The sequence below is a fragment of the Scyliorhinus torazame genome, chromosome 14, assembly GCF_047496885.1.
Source record: "Scyliorhinus torazame isolate Kashiwa2021f chromosome 14, sScyTor2.1, whole genome shotgun sequence".
NCBI lineage: Eukaryota > Metazoa > Chordata > Chondrichthyes > Carcharhiniformes > Scyliorhinidae > Scyliorhinus > Scyliorhinus torazame.
Genome location: NC_092720.1, coordinates 127,315,478 through 127,337,670, shown reverse-complemented (window position 1 = coordinate 127,337,670; position 22,193 = coordinate 127,315,478). Strand labels below are relative to the sequence as shown.

The 22,193-nt window shown below is 44.2% G+C and overlaps 1 protein-coding gene across 5 annotated transcripts in view; it reads right to left on the bottom strand.

Moving 5' to 3' along the window:
* The window catches only part of pask (PAS domain containing serine/threonine kinase), a 103,032-nt gene that overhangs the window by 8,334 nt on the left and 72,505 nt on the right, over window positions 1-22,193 (bottom strand). For all 5 annotated transcript variants that reach the window (XM_072474854.1, XM_072474855.1, XM_072474852.1 and 2 more), the window contains 7 exons: window positions 19,278-19,450; window positions 17,468-17,635; window positions 15,991-16,116; window positions 15,288-15,422; window positions 13,893-14,092; window positions 12,734-12,867; window positions 2,981-3,124 (listed from right to left, as the gene is read on the bottom strand). In XM_072474854.1, the coding sequence (XP_072330955.1) occupies window positions 2,981-3,124; window positions 12,734-12,867; window positions 13,893-14,092; window positions 15,288-15,422; window positions 15,991-16,116; window positions 17,468-17,635; window positions 19,278-19,450 (1,080 nt within the window). The remainder of the gene's footprint in view (window positions 1-2,980; window positions 3,125-12,733; window positions 12,868-13,892; window positions 14,093-15,287; window positions 15,423-15,990; window positions 16,117-17,467; window positions 17,636-19,277; window positions 19,451-22,193) is intronic.

The following is a 22,193-nucleotide window of genomic DNA, read 5'->3' as shown; positions in this document are numbered from 1 at the left end:
TTGTAGTATATATAAATGATTTGGAGGAAAATGTTTGCAGACGACACAAAGGTTGGTGGAATTGCGGATAGCGATGAGGACTGTCAGAGGCTACAGCAGGATTTAGATTGTTTGGAGACTTGGGCGGAGAGATGGCAGATGGAGTTTAATCCGGACAAATGTGAGGTAATGCATTTTGGAAGGTCTAATGCAGGTAGGGAATATACAGTGAATGGTAGAATCCTCAAGAGTATTTCAGAATTTCAGAGAGATCTAGGTGTACAGGTCCACAGGTCAATGAAAGGGGCAACACAGGTGGAGAAGGTAGTCAAGAAGGCATACGGCATGCTTGCCTTCATTGGCCGAGGCATTGAGTATAAGAATTGGCAAGTCATGTTGCAGCTGTATAGAATCTTAGTTAGGCCACACTTGGAGTATAGTGTTCAATTCTGGTCGCCACACTACCAGAAGGATGTGGAGGCTTTAGAGAGGGTGTAGAAGAGATTTACCAGGATGTTGCCTGGTATGGAGGGCATTAGCTATGAGGAGCGGTTGAATAAACTCGGTTTGTTCTCACTGGAACGAAGGAGGTTGAGGGGAGACCTGATAGAGGTATACAAAATTATGAGGGGCATAGACAGAGTGGATAGTCAGCCCAGGGTAGAGGGGTCAATTACTAGGGGGCATAGGTTTAAGGTGAGAGGGGCAAGGTTTAGAGTAGATGTACGAGGCAAGTTTTTTACGCAGAGGGTAGTGGGTGCCTGGAACTCGCTGCCGGAGGCGGCGGTGGAAGCAGGGACGATAGTGACATTTAAGGGGCATCTTGACAAATACATGAATAGGATGGGAATAGAGGGATACGGACCCCGGAAGTGTAGAAGATTGTAGTTTAGTCGGGCAGCATGGTCGGCACGGGCTTGGAGGGCCGAAGGGCCTGTTCCTGTGCTGTACATTTCTTTGTTCTTTGGTGTTGTAAGACTTCGTACTGTGCTCACCCCAGTCCAACGCCGGCATCTCCACATCAAGGATAAAGAAGTAATTAATAACTCAAATATAAATTGTTAGGTGTGCAAAATTCTTTATTGGGAATTACAGCAAGTTCTCAAAGAGTCAAATCCCAGGGGACCAACTTCAACTCTGGGTTAAGCAGACTTTTGTGATAGGCGAGGAGGCACATTTAGCCACATGAACATGTCTCTATGCAACCCAAATGTTTCACTTACTACTTTGCTTTTCAGATTCAAATGCCAGGGAAAAAAATACAAATTTAAACTAAAAAGTCTTTATTCCATTTGCCCATAGTTTACAGTGTGTTGGCCTTGGGAAAGGCTGGGATTTAGCACTGGATAAACTCCATAATCTTTTTCTACTTGGTGTGTTGATTTGGGGAGAGTGTGATGCTGTCCACCATGTTGTCAATGCAGTCAAACACGTTTTGGTGTTTTCATGCTGCAGTGTGAAATCCCGCAGTATCTTTGCAGCATCTCAGCATCAACCTGGGAAATAGGTGAGCGAGCAGACAGACATTCAGCGGAATGTTCCAGGGTCATCTGCCTCCTCCATTCATGATGATATCATCTGTCAGGCCCGTCGTGCATCATCCACCTCCCCTTAGGTTTCAACATAGTCTCTGCTGGGTTCTCCATACTGGCCCCCACAGGTGTGCGTGAAGTGCCTCATCATTGGGTTGGTCGGCACCACCCGGCTCTTTCTCTTTCTAGTCTTGTGCAACTTTTTAAACCTGTTGTGATTGAAGCATTTCGCTATTGTGCCTTCCTTCACCATTATCCACACCTTATTTAGCATCAGTGTGGGATTGTAGCCCTGTTGTCAGTGGGTTTTCATGTTCCGAATCACCCTCTAATTCATAGGCTGTAGCTTGGCCGTGGTGGTGAGATGCAAGAACAGTTTTATGCTCTTCAAGTCATTGATGTCAGGGTGCACGGGGCAGTTGTCTTCAATGATGGCCACTTACATTTTCTTCCATTGAACCTTGTAGTCCACGTGAATCAGTCCAGCCATCCATGTGGCTTGGCTTCTTTGCCAGGGTGACGCCCTTTTCCTGCAGCATTGGGCCAGGGGTGGGAATGTCGTCTGCTTGAGCTGGCTTGAACCACATTAAGCAGAGCTTCTTCAACGTGGTGCCACGCAGCAGTTCTCAACCTCTTCCTTGTTGAAGAGAAAGCTGACTTGTTGAACTATTCCAAGATATTCGCTTTGTGTTTGAGAATGGTGGACAAACTTGATGGCAGAATCTCTCAGTCTTTCACGATGTCCGTTTTCTTCTTCACACTGTTTTTCCACTTGTCGCATCAACTTCACCATTTCTCCAATTGACAACTTAACATTCCTAATGGGTTTTGCCATAGTCGTATACTTTGCAAGTCACTTAACAGGGAAATTTGAGCGCACTTGGGTCTAACCAATGCACTCTGATTTGTACGCTCACATGACCTATTATTTCAACCTTATTCCTCTTGCCGGCACCAAACAGAAGTTCAACTATCCCGGATTGAGCACTGCGGAAATTTGGCTAACCAGATTTAAAAAAAAAAAAATAGCTTTTGCTATTTGCCAGCGGGAATGGTTGATAGTTTCGACACAAACAATATTTCATGTAACCCAAGCTTGACGTGTTGGGATTCCACTATAGTTTCAGGATAACTAGGGAAAATATAGTAATCTTCTAAAATAAACAATAAGGTATAAACAATAAAATACTACAGGGGATTCGCTGTTGGAATAAGTTGTCAGGATGGTGTGATTGAGACCAGGGTGATGAATTTATTTAAAATCCAGAAGATAATGTTAATATTCTGAGAGGATAAAATCTTCTTAATCTTTCCTGAGCTTAGTGTGACCTTAGTTTCGGTCAGATCTGCTCCCTTAGCCCAAAAGGTGTGCCTTATAAACATAGAGTAGACCACCCGACCCTTCAAGCCTGCTCCGCCATTCATTGCTCAATTCCCAGCTGTATGAAAAGGACAAGTTCCATACTCACTTCCTTTGCTGGAGTACACCTCCTCCCAGGTGTAGAGAGCCAGGTTGACTGGTTGCGTCACCCACTTGTTCTTCATTAATTCCTCGAGACTCAGACGCTGGTGAGGATCAGGCTGTAGCATCCAGGATACCAGGTACATAAATTCTGCAGAAAGGAAAAAAAAAAAGAGCTCAGCAGCCCACAAAACGTGGGCATTTGCATCCATGAATAAGAGCATTATATTTGACCCTGTGCTCATTTGTCATTCTTTGTTATATATGGGTTGACCACTTGTGGCTTTGTTCGGAGAAAGTATTGTATTTTGTGTTGTCAGGAAGCAGAAGTAGTTGTAAGTAATCTATGTTTGTATTGTTCAATATTAGAAATTAGGTATAGATTTGATTTTCATTTAATGTTTTTGTGCAAGGGTAAAACTCTAGTCAGATTAATGTTAAACATAGGTATTTGCATTTATGGGGATCTTTGGTTTTGGTTCAGACTGTGTCTGTATTGTGCTCAGAGTGTTTAGACATGGAAGGTAAACAAGAGCATTGGAGAAATAATGAGCTGTTGCTTAGCAACCAGGGGCATCTTTAGGGCAGAGAGGCATTTTGACTTTAGTTGTAATTGAATTCACAGCAGATGGAGCTAGGAGGCTAGAGAGAGAACGACGCTCAGCCCTGCCAGCTGCAGATAGAGGACAAAAAGCTTCAAAAACAGGCTCCCCAAAGAGAACACAAGAAACTAAAGAACAGCTAGATATGGAAACTCGAGAATGAAAAGAGAAGTTTCTAGGAAGACTGAAGTAAAAAGGAAAACAGGAATTGAAACAGGGTACCATTCAGTGAAGTTAAAGTCAGAGCTGAAAAATGCAGACCTGGTGGAATTAGCTACTAAAAAGCCAGTGATAACTGAAGATTGCCTAAGATTGGGGATATTTCATTACAGCCTATGAAACAATAAGTGAAGCAATTATGAAGCCATTGGTGGCTAAATCGGAGAATTTGTGTGAAAGGTTGAAAGCACATGGCTGTTCAAGACAAAGGAATACTGAAAGGAGAGTTATAAAACCTGGAGTTGGATCCTTGCTGAAGTCAGCTGCGGGAGAACAGTGATTGTAAGAAGATTGAAAGCATGTTTTTTTGAGAGGGGAGTTTGGAAACAATCATGTGACAATCAACTAGGTGCAATTTGAGAAGAAATCCACAAAAGTCCAATTTTTTTTTTTTATACATATTTTATTGAAAATATTTGGTCAACCAACACAGTACATTGTGCATCCTTTACACAATATTATAACAACACAAATAACAATGACCTATTTTATAAACAAACAAAAAAAAAAAATGAATAATAAATAACAAAAATGAAAACTAACCCTAATTGGCAACTGCCTTATCACAAGTAACACTCTCCAAAAATATAATTTAACAGTCCAATATATAATTATCTGTAGCAACGACCTATACATATTATACAGTATATATTAACAACCCTGAGAGTCCTTCTGGTTCCTCCTCCCCCCGCCCTCCCCCCCCCCCCCCCCCCCCCCGATCCTGGGCTGCTGCTGCTGCCTTCTTTTTTCCATTCCATCTATCTTACTGCGAGGTATTCGACGAACGGTTGCCACCGCCTGGTGAACCCTTGAGCCGACCCCCTTAGAACGAACTTAATCCGCTCTAGCTTTATAAACCCTGCCATGTCATTTATCCAGGTCTCCACCCCCTGGGGCTTGGCTTCTTTCCACATTAACAATATCCTGCGCCGGGCTACTAGGGACGCAAAGGCCAAAACATCGGCCTCTCTCGCCTCCTGCACTCCCGGCTCTTGTGCAACCCCAAATATAGCCAACCCCCAGCTTGGTTCGACCCGGACCCCCACTACTTTTGAAAGCACCTTTGTCACCCGCATACAAAACCCCTGTAGTGCCGGGCATGACCAAAACATATGGGTATGATTCGCTGGGCTTCTCGAGCACCTCGCACACCTATCCTCCATCCCAAAAAATTTACTGAGCCGTGCTCCAGTCATATGCGCCCTGTGTAATACCTTAAACTGAATCAGGCTTAGCCTGGCACACGAGGACAACGAGTTTACCCTGCTTAGGGCATCTGCCCACAGCCCCTCCTCGATCTCCTCCCCCAGCTCTTCTTCCCATTTCCCTTTTAGTTCATCTACCATAGTCTCCCCTTCGTCCCTCATTTCCCTATATATATCTGACACCTTACCATCCCCCACCCATGTCTTTGAGATCACTCTGTCCTGCACCTCTTGTGTCGGGAGCTGCGGGAATTCCCTCACCTGTTGCCTCGCAAAAGCCCTCAGTTGCATATACCTGAATGCATTCCCTTGGGGCAACCCATATTTCTCGGTCAGCGTTCCCAGACTCGCGAACTTCCCATCCACAAACAGATCTTTCAGTTGCGTTATTCCTGCTCTTTGCCACATTCCATATCCCCCATCCATTCCCCCGGGGCAAACCTATGGTTGTTTCTTATCGGGGACCCCCCCAAGGCTCCAGTCTTTCCCCTATGCCGTCTCCACTGTCCCCAAATCTTCAGTGTAGCCACCACCACCGGGCTTGTGGTGTAGTTCCTCGGTGAGAACGGCAATGGGGTTGTCACCATAGCCTGTAGGCTAGTCCCCCTACAGGACGCCCTCTCCAATCTCTTCCACGCCGCTCCCTCCTCCTCTCCCATCCACTTACTCACCATTGAAATATTAGCGGCCCAATAATACTCACTTAGGCTCGGTAGTGCCAGCCCCCCCCCCCCTATCCCTGCTACGCTGTAAGAATCCCTTCCTCACTCTCGGGGGCTTCCCGGCCCACACAAAACCCATGATGCTCTTTTCAATCCTTTTAAAAAAAGCCTTCGTGATCACCACCGGGAGGCACTGAAACACAAAGAGGAATCTCGGGAGGACCACCATCTTAACCGCCTGCACCCTCCCTGCCAGTGACAGGGATACCATATCCCATCTCTTGAAATCCTCCTCAATTTGTTCCACCAACCGCGTTAAATTTAACCTATGCAATGTGCCCCAATTCTTGGCTATCTGGATCCCCAGGTAACGAAAGTCCCCTGTTACCTTCCTCAACGGTAGGTCCTCTATTTCTCTACTCTGCTCCCCTGGATGCACCACAAACAACTCACTTTTCCCCATGTTCAATTTATACCCTGAAAAATCCCCAAACTCCCCAAGTATCCGCATTATTTCTGGCATCCCCTCCGCCGGGTCTGCCACGTATAGTAGCAAATCGTCCGCATACAAAGATACCCGGTGTTCTTCTCCTCCTCTAAGTACTCCCCTCCACTTCTTGAACCCCTCAACGCTATCGCCAGCGGCTCAATCGCCAGTGCAAACAATAATGGGGACAGAGGGCATCCCTGCCTTGTCCCTCTTTGGAGCCGAAAATATGCAGATCCCCATCCATTCGTGACCACGCTCGCCATCGGGGCCCTATACAACAGCTGCACTCATCTAACATACCCCTCTCCAAAACCAAATCTCCTCAACACCTCCCACAAATAATCCCACTCCACTCTATCAAATGCTTTCTCGGCATCCATCACCACTACTATCTCCGTTTCCCCCTCTGGTGGGGCCATCATCATTACCCCTAACAGCCTCCATATATTCGTGTTCAGCTGTCTCCCCTTCACAAACCCAGTTTGGTCCTCGTGGACCACCCCCGGGACACATTCCTCTATTCTCATTGCCATTACCTTGGCCAGGATCTTGGCATCTACATTTAGGAGGGAAATAGGTCTATAGGACCCGCATTGTAGCGGGTCCTTTTCCTTCTTTAAGAGAAGCGATATCGTTGCTTCAGACATAGTCGGGGGCAGTTGTCCCCTTTCCTTTGCCTCATTAAAGGTCCTCGTCAATACCGGGGCGAGCAAGTCCACATATTTTCTATAGAATTCGACTGGGAATCCATCCGGTCCCGTGGCCTTTCCCGCCTGCATGCTCCTAATTCCTTTCACCACTTCTTCTACCTCGATCTGTGCTCCCAGTACCACCCTTTCCTGCTCTTCCACCTTGGGAAATTCCAGCCGATTCAAGAAGCCCATCATTCTCTCCCTCCCATCCGGGGGTTGAGCTTCATATAATTTTTTATAAAATGTCTTGAACACTCCATTCACTCTCTCCGCTCCCCGCTCCATCTCTCCTTCCTCATCCCTCACTCCCCCTATTTCCCTCGCTGCTCCCCTTTTCCTCAATTGGTGCGCCAGCAACCTGCTCGCCTTCTCCCCATATTCGTACTGTACACCCTGTGCCTTCCTCCATTGTGCCTCTGCAGTGCCCATAGTCAGCAAGTCAAATTCTACATGTAGCCTTTGCCTTTCCCTGTACAGTCCCTCCTCCGGTGCTTCCGCATATTGTCTGTCCACCCTCAAAAGTTCTTGCAGCAACCGCTCCCGTTCCTTACTCTCCTGCTTCCCTTTATGTGCCCCTATTGATATCCGCTCCCCTCTAACCACCGCCTTCAACGCCTCCCAGACCACTCCCACCTGGACCTCCCCATTATCATTGAGTTCCAAGTACTTTTCAATGCACCCCCTCACCCTTAGACACACACCCTCATCTGCCATTAGTCCCATGTCCATTCTCCAGGGTGGGCGCCCTCCTGTTTCCTCCCCTATCTCCAAGTCTACCCAGTGTGGAGCGTGATCTGAAATGGCTATAGCCGTATACTACAAAAGTCCAATTTGGTATCATCCACCACTTGGTTTCTGAGTGTGATGTTATCTGACCACAGTTAGCCTGTTGGGTTACAGAGATTGTGTATTTACTGAGAACATTATAGCATCAGATATATTGTATAACCGGCATTATCCTTCAAATCTGTGTTCATTTGTGATGATAAGTGGGAGTGAAGGAGTATTGTATTATAATCAAGCAAGTCCTATGATTCTGTTCCTGCATGTTTTGGCCTTTTGAGCCAGGGTCCCATTCTGGGATCTTCCCGTCCAGTAGTAACACCAGCTGGGATCGTAAAAGTGTAATTTTTACATATTTCCATTGTAAAATAAATGAATAGATCTCCTGTAACTTAGTCAGACGATACGCTACTTGATGATAACGGAAACTGTTCTTACAGGGAGTAGGATGTGGAAAGAGCTGTAAAAGAGAAGATGGAAGGAAAAAGGAGGCTGCGATTGGACCACCTGAACAATGGGAGATTGCATGGACCGTTGAAAAGAGAAGCAAAGAGAGTGGTTTGGGAGAAGCAAGAATGGAATCAGAAGCTGCCTGAGGCAGATCACAGACGACGAATGATTGGGGTGTAGCAATCGAGTATGACAAACAAAAAGTGCTATTTTCAAGAGCTCATTAATCTGTCAGTTTCCACAGGGCTCAGTACGAGGTCCCTTGGACATTGTGAGATACATCAATGATTTGGACCTCAGTGTCGGGGTAATGAGTAAGTTTGCAGAGGATAGAAAAACTGGCTGAATGAAGAAGAAAGCTATAGACTGCAGAAAGATATCAATGGATTAGTCAGGTGGGTGGAACAGTGGCAAATGAAATTCAATCCAGAGTATACTGCAGGAATACATTGGGGAAAGGTAACAAGACAATGGAATACACAACAGATGATTGGAGACAAAGAGAAGAAAATAGAGTGTATGTGAACAGCTACCTGAAGGTGGTGTGAAAGGTCAACAAGATAGTCAAGGCGGCATACGGGATACTTGCTCTTCTTTTCTAGGCCACGTCTAGTAATAGCTGAGAGGTTATGCTGGACTACATAAAACGCTAGTTAGGACACAGCTGGAGTTGTGTGCGCAGTTGTGGTCACTGGACTAGAGGAAAAATGTAATTAAAATACAGAGGTTTCAGAGGAGATTTATGAGAATTTTAGTTACGAGGAATGAGTGGACAGTCTATGATGGTTTTCTTCGGAACAGAGAAGGCCGAGGGGCAATCTACTTGAAGTGCATAAAATTCATAGAATCATAGAATTTACGGTGCAGGAGGCATTCGGCACATCAAGTCTGCACCGGCCCTTGGAAAGAGCACCCTACTCAAGCCCACGTCTCCACCCTATCCCAGTAACCCCACATAACTTTTTTTTTTTTTTTTTAGACACAAAGGGCAATTTAGCATGGCCAATCCACCAAACCTGCTATGGTAGGAAACTGGAGCACCCGGAGGAAACCCACGCAGACACGGGGGAACATGCAGAGTCCGCACAGACAGTAACCCAAGCCGGGAATCGAACCTGGGATCCTGGAGCTGTGAAGCAACTGTGCTAACCACTGTGCTACCACGCTGCCCCGGCTTACGAGGATTGCTACTGCCGAGATGGGAGGGATGCACGGTCTCTAATTCCACTACACCATGGGTCACAACATGAATTTAAACAATTTCTCCAGCTAGTTATATGGTCAAATTATGTGCTTTACCCATGAATCTTAGAATGATCACTTGATGCCCAGATTTCTTCAACAAGTTAATTAGTTTATTGTAAAACCAGACTTGAAGTGGAAGGCCAAGCTTATTAATTTACAGAATGAAATAGGAAAGTATGCTAATTACTCTTTCTCAATACCCTAACACCCATCTTCACACCAAAAAATAAATAAAAATAGCGGTGGAGGCAGAGATCCTAAACTCTTTAAAAAGTACCTGGATCTGCACCTTAGGTGCTGTAAGCTGCAGGGCTATGGGCCGGGTGCAGGATTGTGGGATCAGAAAGGGCACCTGGGTGTCCTCGGGCTGGCATGGACAAGAGGAGCCAAATGGCCTCCTTCTGTGTTGTAACTATTCTATGTTTCTGTCACAAGGTTAAAAGGTTCAAGAAAAACGGATAGATAATGGAGTCCTTGAAATGCAGTCTGGGTTAAACGACTGGGCTTTCGGCACTGGTCTGGCAAAATCCTGATGACTCTTGCAATACTTTTCAGGCAGACATTGAGGAAAACTTGCAGACACTGAATTTTAGCAGGTAGAGCAACTTAGGAGCAGCTTCCATTGACTTGCAGCTTTGGACTGGATCCAGACTGTAAAAAGCTGTTGTATAATTTACACCAGCAATTACACCAGCATTACTATCACCAAATTCCCCACTATCAACATCCCAGGGGTTACTATTGACCACAAACTGTACTGGACTAGCCATGTAAATACTGTGGCTACAAGATCAGGTCAGAGACTAGGAATCCTGTGGCGAGTAACTCACTTTGTGACTCCAGTCCACCATCTACACGTCAGAAGTATGATGGAATACTCCCACTTGCCTGAGTGAGCGCAACTCCAAAAACACTCAAGAAGCTCAACACCATCCAGCACAAAGCAGCACCATTGATTGGCACCCCTTCCACAAACATCCAATCCCTCCACCGCTGACGCACAGTGGCAGCATCGTGTACCATCCACAAAATGCACTGCAGGAACTCACCAAGGGTCCTTAGGTAGCACCTTCCAAACCCACGACTTTTAGAGGGACAAGGTTACAGATACACGAGAACGGATATGCTGCTTGACCTGCTGAGCATTCCCATCATTTTCTGTTCTTTCATTTTTGAATTTTGTGAAATACCATCAGCGTTAAAATCATGAGCACAGGAGGAAGCTATTTGGCCCATCATGTTCGTGCTGGCTCTTTGAAGGAGCTAATCGATTAATCCTACTCTGCATTGATCTAGAAAAGGTTTAGTTAGCATGCCTTTGAGGAACTGTGATGAAGTTCTCAGAGCAACCACATTCCTCCATTACCTCATAGTCCTCACGGCTGATTGTGTCGAAGGCCTTGATCAGGTCAACAAATGTGGTGTAGAGGTACATGTTTTATTCTTGCCATTTCAACTGAAGATGTCCAATTGCAAAACTTTTATCAGTGGTTCCTCAACCTTTTCTGAAATTGCACTGACTATATCAACAAATCCTGGTCGAGATGTTGCAATAAGCAGTTCAGAAGGGTACTAGCGAAGATTATGTTGGTGATGAAGAGGAGTGAGATCCCTCTGATTGTTATGAGGTTGACAGGTGTCAAACTGCTTGTACAGGTGGACAATGAGGGAATCTTTGTATTCCTACACGATAACTGGAAGAGTTGGGTGAGCTGCTGGACAGGCATTGGCCTCTAAGCCTTGCAGACCTCAGCTGGGATAGCATCAGTTCCTGGAACTTTGCCGCCAGACAAGAGTTTGATAACTTTTAACAGAATGGGAGGGTCATCAATAAAATATTGATGGTAATCTGTGGCATGTTGAGTGCTTCTTGAATGAGTGAAGACCAATTGATTGCATGATGGTCATCTTCTGATTCATTTCCAGTCATTAATGGAGTTAAGCAGAGCTGTGTGGTTCCGTCAATCCTCTTCAACATGTTATTCGCCACCATGCTTTCTGAGACCTTCCACGGTGGTGATCCTGGCATCTAAACAGATACTGCATAGATGGGAAGCAGCTATCTGAGACAACTCCAGGACAAGACCAAAGAATCCAAGGACAAACTTTGCTATTTGCCAATGATTGTGTACCAGCTGCCAGCTCAGAACAGGACATGTAACGTAGCATGAACCTGTTCTCCAATGCATACAACTGCTTTGGCCTTATGACCAACACTATGAAAACTGATGTAATGTCTCTCCCTGCTCTAGGAAAGTCCAGTCTCGAGTCCAAGATTTCAGTCCATGACCAGAACCTGTTACCAGTGTATAAGATCATTTATCTCAGCAACATACACCCTCGAACATCAGCTTGGGAATGAAGAGGAGTAAGTCGACTTACCAAGCTGAAAGTCTATAGAGCAATAGGCCTGCCTACTCTATTCGACACATGTGAAACTTGGGACTGTGTACCAGCATTACTTGTACTGTCTTCGGAAACGTCTGGAGATCAGATGGCAGGAGAAAATACCAAACAGAGGTGTTCACCTGAGCTGGCACACCAAGCATCCATATCATACTGAGACAGTCACAATGGTGTTGGGCTGGTCATGTAGCCAGATTGCCTGATATTGCTTACCCAAGTGAATCCTCAATGGAGAGCTCGAGTCAAGAGTGGGCCATATGGGGGTCAAAGGAAGTGCTACAAGGACTTTGAAGGCTTTGCTTAGGGGTTTTGATATAAACCCCTGGGAAAACTCACCCAGCATCGCTGCACCTGGCATAACCAAATAAAAAGCACAAGGAGAAAATCCTGAGACAGCAGCCCAACAAAAACCCAATTGTCTGCAGTCTCTTCCACTGTCTGCAATGGAACCATATGCATGCAGATCGGTCTCAATAGTCACCTAGCTACCCACTGAAACCCTCCCAAACACCCCAGATGATGGACACGGTCATCTTCACCTTGAAGAATGAAAGGTTTATCTAGCACAACTACAGGATTTTCTGTGGAAAAGGAGTTTACAGGGTAGTAAATGCGGTACATTAACAAAAATATAAAATAGACAATGAAGTGGATGTTTCCAACAAAATCAAGGCATCACCCTCATTCTAGTACTACAAATGCAACACATTGTGCCTTTCCCTTGCTTTGACATGCTCTAAACCAGAACAGATTCACTAAAACTAACCCCCCAAAAAAAGCTGCACTGGCTTTGAGCCACAAATGCAATGGTATTAATAGACAAAGTTTAACCAACAGTATTTCAATCTCCCATTGAAGATGCAATGACACTACTAACCCAACCCGTACAACAGGTACTGCTTCAATCCCAGAAACTGCAAACTGAGCTGACTCAATCCTTATGCTCCAGATTACAAATGGATACTATTCACGATGTGAAATTTCAAAAGTTAAGAATATATCTTACCATCAGACACTTGAAAAGGTGGTTTTAGTTTAGCTGCCACTGTCTCCTCCACATCACTGAATGGATTCTCTGCGAAGACTAGGGTATACAAGGTCACTCCCAGGGACCAGATCTCTAATTCAGGCCCAGAGTACCTGGACACACAAAAAAGGTGAAAAGATCTTATGCACACAAGTGAGCAAAATTTTCACTACTTCAAAATCAAAGACCTGCCAATGGTGTATGTAGACTCTCAAAAACATTAGCTGACTGACATGGAATACTGGAGCTCAACCTCACCACTGAAACAATACTGTACAACATGGGGATGTGTGTAACGAAACTGAAAACCCACTCCCTCCTCTACACTATTTTATTAAATTCCCCAAAGTATATATTCACTATATTTTTCAAGAAATTCCTTTTGCATATCCATTGCATTGTATGCAAACAGTTTTATGATATTATTACACAACGCAAGATATTTCTTCTCCCATGTATACTCCATGCACTCCCCTGTATTTATACCACAAGCAAACAAGCTTTGGCACTACCAAAAGCACCTTAACTTCACACAAAAGTTGAAATAAAACTAGTTAATATGACTTTCCCTTTCTTGTGATATATTTTCAGTGGTAAATTCTATCAAGGAGACAGTCAGAGCTACGTGGCACAAGCTGATTGCTATGGAGCTGGTGCATTGGATGTCTGCGGAATGGGAATGCTGTAGGGACTGCAAGGGCTCCAGTTTATTGTCCCTGCCAGCAAAAGGAAAACTAACATGATAAATTGGAGTTCATTAGTTACTATAAAATACTGTCAATCATTAGGTCATTGCGACATTGGCAGAAATTTGGATGCAACTCTGGTTTGTTAGCATGTTAGGAGGAAATGTTGTTAAAAAGGATCATAACAAACTATGTTTAATATGCAACGTCAACCAGGATTTTAGAGGCCACAATGTTTGGGATCAGAACAGCTGAGAGTGGGATTATAGGTTTGCTCAACAGGAATGCCCAGAGTGAATGAAACAAGAGAGGAAGTGGCATCAAAAGGAAATTCCTTCATTTAGAAATACAGGGTTGTATTGAGTCAAAATGGAGTGGCGTTAATGGCAGCTGTAGAGGATTTCACAAGCCTAACCCTTCCTACACGTAGGTTTCTCTGGTATAATACTCACGGGTTTCCCATTAGCACCTCCGGGGAGCAGTATTCAATCGTTCCATAAAACGTATGGAAAACCTTCCCAGGCTCCACGTTCACAGCCGAGCCAAAGTCAATAAGTTTAATAGTGAAATCCTCATCAATAATCACGTTCTCGTCCTTGATATCTCGGTGTAGAATGCACTTACTGTGCAGATAGTCTACTGCGGCCACAATCTGCAACACACATAGGTCTGTCCACCTCAGTACATAACTGGGAAAATGTAAAAGCGAACAATGACCAAGATATAGGAGAGAAGACAGGTGGGTAGCTAAGGATGTAGAGGGAGGGGGAGGGAAATGAACATGAATTGTACAGACAGCAGTGGCAGAGAGTTTAAAGCTGTCTGATATAAACATAAAGAATTCTACTTATCCATCACAGTTTCTCAGTGTCAGTGGCCTCAATTTCAGCTAAGGTTATGACTGATCTCTTCCACATCTTTCTCACACCACACATGAAAAAAATTCCATCCTTCCAACTTTGATCTTAAATTCCCAAATCCCTAGCTTCTGGCCCCTCAGATTGCTAACCCTGCTCCCTCTCCTATTGCAGGTGCTCTTGTTCCCTGACATTATTCCCTCCCCACCAATACTGTCACTCCCTCAACTTTGAGGGATGTAGCCTACTGCGTAGCGCGAGTACAGTCGACCTAATCATGAGTCAAATCTGGCATTTATGTTGCTTCCAACTAAAACAACCAATTATTCCAGAAACCCCTATTGGGCAAGTAATCCAGGCCCCCTTTCCTGAGCATTTATATCCTTAAACCATTCTTTCATTCCCACACCATTAACATCACATGCACCAGCTGCGGAGACCAAGATAGGGATTTAGGAGTTCTGAAGAGGAGTCATACTGGATTCGAAACATTAACTCCTGTTTCTCTCTCCACAGATGCTGCCAGACCTGCTGGGTTTTTCCAACATTTTCTGTTTTTATTGTAAGAAATTAATGACTTTCTCTGCTGCAGTCTCCCTTCTCCCAGACCCCACCTCTCCTAGTCTCTCACACATTAGAACCCCGAATTTAATCTGTCTCCAGGTCCTATCATTTTCTGTCTTCAAACTTAGGGTTGCAGCTTAATATATAGTTTAAGCCTCTCTTGTAGTAACAAAATGTTACCATCAGTTGCTCAAGCTGTCACTTCCCAAACATCACACATGATTTTTGTTGCATAAAATGCAGAAACAGCATGTTAATAAATTCTAAATAGAGAATCTGTACATTTTAGAATGAAAATGAACTGGATCTTTAATGGCACAAGACCAGAAATGCTGGCTTTTATATTATATAATGATTATTTTTTTTCAAAATCAACATACTCCATTAAAGATAAAAATTTGGTTATGAAACCATTGTCCTTTTTACCTGTCTAAATATGAAACTTGCCAATGGCTCATCTAGGTCTGGCTGTTGATCAATAAACTCAAAGAGGTCCAAACCAACTCCATGTTTCTCCATCACAAGCTGAAAGAAATCCAGGTTCTCAAACACATCAAGTACCTGCAGGGAATATAAAGCATCTTGTTTGAATTTGTAGCTGCACTTCCAGTAAGGGACAACACAAATAGAAAACAAAAAGAACTGCTAAGTTAATGGAGTGTGGCTCTACTGTTTTCTACCCTATTCCAAAATTGTTGCCAACTGAACCATTGATTGGAGACCGGTTTCACTAACCAGTTTGCTCACTGTGGGTCCCCATCCAAGTAATACGAGAACACTCAGCTCAGAATGGTAAATATCGGAGTGTGTGGTAGCTCAGTCACAGGAAAAGAATGCACACAACTAACACACATTTTGCCCTTCCATAAAAGTAATGTGTTCATTTATCACAAGCAGCTGAACAGAGGAACTAAAATAGAGTCTCTCCTGCTATCATAGGGGAAGGTGTGAATTGGAAGGCAACGCTGTCAGTATCAATCATCAGAAAGGATCCCACTCCCCTCCTGGGATTAAGCAAATTTGTTTGCATGGTATACTGTGGATCAGCAGTAGAATCCTGGTGCAGAAAAAAACAGAAGAGAAAAAAATGTTGTTTAAAAAGGTAGAACCAGGAGGAAATGCAACTAACCTTGATTATGTTGGGATGGTTGAGTCTCGCAAGGATTGCAATCTCTTGACTTACTCTGCCTAGGTCCCCATCATCCACCCAGCAATCCTCCACAATCTTGTCCTTCCTAATAAATTTCACCACAACCTGACGACACAAAACAAAAACACATGTAGAAACTATATAATGATGGCTGAAAACTTTTCATACTATCATTGGCAATCATTGTTGGCAACTAGCTAGGCTGTAAATGCCCATGCAACATGTTCTCAGTAGGAGGTTGGGGAAGCAAACAAAGCTCTTCTCATATGTCTGAGCCAAAGTCAAATGAAATGAAATGAAAATCGCATATGGTCACAAGCAGGCTTCAAATGAAGTTACTGTGAAAAGCCCCTAGTTGCCACATTCCGGCACCTGTTCGGGGAGGCTGGTACGGGAATTGAACCGTGCTGCTAGCCCGCCTTGGTCTGCTTTCAAAGCCAGCGATTTAGCTCTGTGCTAAACCAGCCCCATGAAGCATAGAAAGTGAATGACATTCATCAAAAATTCTCCCCCCCCCCCCCCCCTTCTTTCCTGAAGGCTTCGATCCCTTAATGAGATCCAGGGCCGCAACAAAATATAGCCCTTTTAATACCTTGGCCCAGATTTAAACGGCTATTTAACTGCAGGGGCACAACACTAAAACTCAATCCTGACCAGTGCTCTCACATTTCAATGAGTAAGAATTAAAAGTGACAATTCCAGCTAGATTTCTCCAAACCAGGACCATGAGGTGAATTGTATATCTTCACTCTAGCTGAGATCTACTAACACAAAACACATCAGGAATCATGGCCAGAATCGTCTTCGCCTATAAAGTGGAGCTCCTCACTACTTTATCCAGTTGATCCAGCAGAACAGTTTATGAATGGGACCTTTCATCCACAAGTCTACCCCCATACACCTTTCTTGGTATTCAGTTCCAGTTATAAGCAGCTCACAATTGGTTAAACATCAACAACGTTGCTTGAAAGTATTCTGGCTGCCCATTAGCATTAGTGTAATCTAACATCGATAATCGAATCAAACTAACCAGAGAAGGAGGCCATTTGGCCTTTTGTGCACATGTTGGTTCTTTGAAAGAGCTGTCCAACCAACTCGATTCCTCTGCTCTTTCTTCAGAGCCTCACGTTTTCCATTTCAAATATTTTTCCAATTTCTCTTTTGAAAAATTTTATTGAATCCACTCCCTTTACCCTTTCACACAGCACATTCCAAATCATTACAATAATGAAATGTTGTAATCACTAAAATGAATCTCCAAAATCTCATCTCTCCTCTGGTTCTTCTGTAAAAATAAAATAGTCTACATGTCCCAATAGTAAAAATCATCTTGGCTCATGCAATGGATTGCTAATAGTAGAGTTTATTTTTACAACAGCCTGTTTCTATTGTGGTTTGGTTTTATTTTGTTAAATGAGCTACATGTGTCGAATCAGGAATTAAACTCTGTGTATACCTCTTTCTTGCTGAGTTTTTGACTGGCTGTCCACACAAAGCCAAAAGCTCCCTTCCCCAATGAGCTAAGCGTGCTATAATACTCGGAGTATTCTCCTTCACAAGCTTTCACTGCTTCCAGATCCTCGGAACTCTTCAAGCCATTCGATCTGGCAGTCGCCATTATTGCCTAAAAAAGATTGCCAAGCCACATATCAGACACAACATCCCACGAACCCATCAGAGAAATCTCTTAAACGTAAGTAGCAGCCCTGATTTGCAGAGGGACAGAGCATTTAGTTCCCCATCAAAAGATTTTGATTTTTAGTTAGAATCATAGAATCACTACAGTGCAGAGGCCATTCATCAAGTCTGCACGACCGTCCAAAAGAACATCCTATCTAGGCCCACGCCCCCACCCCATTCACGTAATCTGACCTAATCTTTTGGACACTTAGGGGCAATTTAGCATGGCCAACCGACAGAACCTTCACATCTTTGGGCTTTGGGAGGAAACTGGAGCACCCGGAGGAAACCCACACAGACACAGGGAGAACGTGCAAACTCCACACAATTGAACCCGGATGCATGGCGCTGTAAGGCAGCAGTGCCACCGTGCCGCCCATTGTAGAGATCCAAACTCTAGTTCAACATGGGTCACAATTCGGAACTCCCTTCCTAGCAGCACTTGGACTGCTGTTCAAGAAGACAGTTCACCACCACCTTTCCAGGATTAATTAGGAATGGGCAATAAAAATCCTGGCCTGGCCAGCGACACTCATGTCATAGAATCATAGAATTTACAGTGCAGAAGGAGGCCATTCGGCCCATCGAGTCCGCACCGGCTCTTGGAAAGAGCAACCAAGCCTACGCTTCCACCCTATCCCCGTAACCCCAGCTAACCTTTTTGGACACTAAGGGCAATTTAGCATGGCCAATCCACCTAACCTGCACATCTTTGGACTGTGGGAGGAAACCGGAACACCCTGAGGAAACCCACGTTTGCACGGGGAGAACATGCAGACTCTGCACAGACAGTGACCCAAGCCGGGAATCGAACCTGGGTTCCTGGAGCTGTGAAGCAACTGTGCTGCCCCATGAAACGAATATATATATGTTTTTTAAATGCCCCAATTACTGGTTTCTATATAGTGCCCATTTCACTTACTAACTTGGTCATTGCAGACAGGTGGCACAAAAGGGAAACAGAAGTTGGACGGGTTCATGTTTGACACCCAAGTTACCGCTTATTAAGAGGAAACCATATTTAAGCAGCTGGTGACGAGTGTCTTTTAACAAACGCTCTGCATTTTGCACCAATACTCGGGACGCTAATTATTCACTACTTTTCTTCCCTTCTCAGAGTGCAGGCAACTCTCCAAAGGTCTATCGGTGTTATACACAAGTGAAAATTGCTCTCTCTACAGTAATGGTCAAACTAATTATTTAAAATGGAAGCAAATATAGTAATTATTTTAAGTGTTCAAGCATGGATTTGCTATGAAACTCCACCTACTCAAGATATGTGGACAAGGAGGAGGCCATTCAGTCCCTCCAGCCTGTTCCACCAATCAATGAGATCAAGGCTGATCTGTATCCAAACTCCAATCACCCACCTCGACTTCATGCCCCCTAATACGCTTGGCTAGCAAAAGACTATTTGCATTATATCTTAGCCTTCCTCAGTTTCATATAGCACTCAGATTCAATACAGCCATCTTCAGAGTATTCACCTCACCAATTTACCAGAATGGCTTCATTTTCTGGGACAGAATCATGCAGCATAGACTAAAATGCTAAATTTATATTGCAGGTGTGGTAAGCTGACTGACCTCTCCCAGGCTGATGGAATGGTCTACAGAGACGGAGGTGCTGTTCAGAGTGGACATTAAAAGAGTCTTCAGTGCAGCCTCTCTCCGGCTCTGAATATGATCACGCACCACCCACACACAAAACAACTTTCCTCCATCTCGCAAATCCAGACATTTGACCTGAAACACAATACCTGGGACAAAAAAAGATACAGATTGAATACATCCAGGGCATAAATGAATCGCAAAGACAGCAGATCCTATTCACATCAAATATTATTGTACATTCCTTCATTCAGCCATTAACCTCAAGCATATGAACACCTACTTAATACAAAAACAACAATCCTGGGTTTCGGCAGCATCAATGCAGAGAGTCACAGTCATCATTTCAGGTTCTGATGAATGGTTTCAGACCTGAAGCGTTAACTATATTTCTCACAGGGCAGCACGGTGGCGCAGTGGGTTAGCACTGCGGCCTCACGGCGCCGAGGTCCCAGGTTCGACCCCGGCTCTAGGTCACTGTCCGTGTGGAGTTTGCACATTCTCCCCGTGTTTGCGTGGGTTTCGCCCCACAACCCAAAAATGTGCTGGCTAGGTGGATTGGCCACACTAAATTGCCCTTTAATTGCAAAAAATGAATTGGGTACTCTAATTTTTTTTTAAATATATTTTTTAAAAAACTATGTTTCTCACTCTACAAATGATGCCTGACCTGCTGAGTATTTCCGGCAATTTTTGTTTTTAGTCCACCATATTAAACTTGGGCAACCGTAAGAGATTGATCTTCAGGTCATCAATATGGGCAGGTGTGCTTTTGTTATCGATTTTGTGCGTTATTTCTTAGATGTTAACGTAAGTGAGGCTTCAAATGACAATTACAAAATTTATCAACTCGTTCTTGTTCCAAGGCGTGGGCAATGGTTGGGGTTGGAGGAGGTAGTGAGTGGGCCAACAGTAGATATGAATCCTTGGGACAAAGTGCAAGCTTCTGCAGCTCATTGTGTGTCCTACCCACAGAGCAATGCAAAGCTATTTGCAAAATAGGTTTGGATAAAGGAGACCCACACCTCCCAACTGAGCCCACTTGATCCTATCCTCCCAGAACAGCAACTCTACCATTTCCTATTGCACACCCATGTTTCTCAAGTGAAACCATTGGAGGTGCCAATTGATCATCCTCGGAGTAAAGCAATGCAACCTAAATTTGCCTTTCAGAGTCTGTCCTCGCCCTCTAGTTCTACTACCCCGATAGGTCCAAAAATATCATTTCAGATTCATTCATCCAGTAAGTTTTTTGTACACCTCTGCAGAGACACCTCAGCAAGGTCAGATGCCATTAATAATAATTATTATTATAATCATCCCCAGCCTATTGAGTTCATCAGTGGGAATCATCAATTTTCAGCCCAAGTCTGACTTCCACTTAATTTGGAGACCTGAACAAACAGCAATTCTCAGGAGCCAAAGCTTTGAACACAGGGCAGACTTCCAGAAAATAATGCACAACTGAATGACAACAATGGTATTGTGAGTCACTCTCTTACATCAGAGAAATTGGCTTTTCTGACTCTCAAGCTAACTGGCAGCCAATATGGTGGACCAAATCTTCATACATTGTCTGTGTCTTGCTGACTGCCAATTCAGAATTGCTAGTTTCAGAACCGAGTGAATATTATTGCTTGGTTATCTGGTGGTGTTTTGTGGGCTGTGCCTGTTCAGTTGCGATTCGTGATGTTTTGTGGAGTGTGTCTGTTCACTTGCGATTCGTGATGTTTTGTGGGCTGTGCCTGTTCAATTGTGAATTGTGTTGTTTTGTGGACTGTGCTGTTCAATTGTGATTTATGATGTTTTGTGGACTGTGCCTGTTCAGTTGAGATTTGTGACATTTTGTGGACTGTGCCTGTTCAGTTGTGATTTGTGACGTTTTGTGGACTGTGTCTGTTCAGTTGTGATTTGTGACATTTTGTGGACTGCCTGTTCAGTTGCGATGTGATGTTTTGTGGACTGTGTCTGTTCAGTTGCGATTTGTGACGTTTTGTGGACTGTGTCTGTTCAGTTGCGATTTGTGACGTTTTGTGGACTATGCCTGTTCAGTTGTGATGTGACATTTTGTGGACTGTGCCTGTTCAGTTGCGATTTGTGACATTTTGTGGACTGCCTGTTCAGTTGCGATTTGTGACATTTTGTGGACTGCCTGTTCAGTTGCGATTAGTGATGTTTTGTGGACTGTGTCTGTTCAGTTGCGATTTGTGATGTTTTGTGGACTGTGTCTGTTCAGTTGCGATGTGACTTTTTGTGGACTGTGCCTGTTCAGTTGTGATTTGTGATGTTTTGTGGACTGTGCCTGTTCAGTTGCGATTTGTGATGTTTTGTGGAGTGTGCCTGTTCAGTTGCGATTTGTGATGTTTTGTGGACTGTGCCTGTTCAGTTGCGATTTGTGATGTTTTGTGGACTGTGCCTGTTCAGTTGCGACTTGTGACTTTTTGTGGACTGTGCCTGTTCAGTTGCGATTTGTGATGTTTTGTGGACTATGCCTGTTCAGTTGCGATTTGTGATGTTTTGTGGACTGTGTCTGTTCAGTTGCGATTTGTGATGTTTTGTGCACTGTGCCTGTTCAGTTGCGATTTGTGACGTTTTGTGGACTGTGCCTGTTCAGTTGTGATTTGTGATGTTTTGTGGACTGTGCCTGTTCAGTTGCGATTTGTGACGTTTTGTGGACTGTGTCTGTTCAGTTGCGATTTGTGACGTTTTGTGGACTGTGCCTGTTCAGTTGTGATGTGACATTTTGTGGACTGTGCCTGTTCAGTTGCGATTTGTGACATTTTGTGGACTGCCTGTTCAGTTGCGATTAGTGATGTTTTGTGGACTGTGTCTGTTCAGTTGCGATTTGTGATGTTTTGTGGACTGTGTCTGTTCAGTTGCGATGTGACTTTT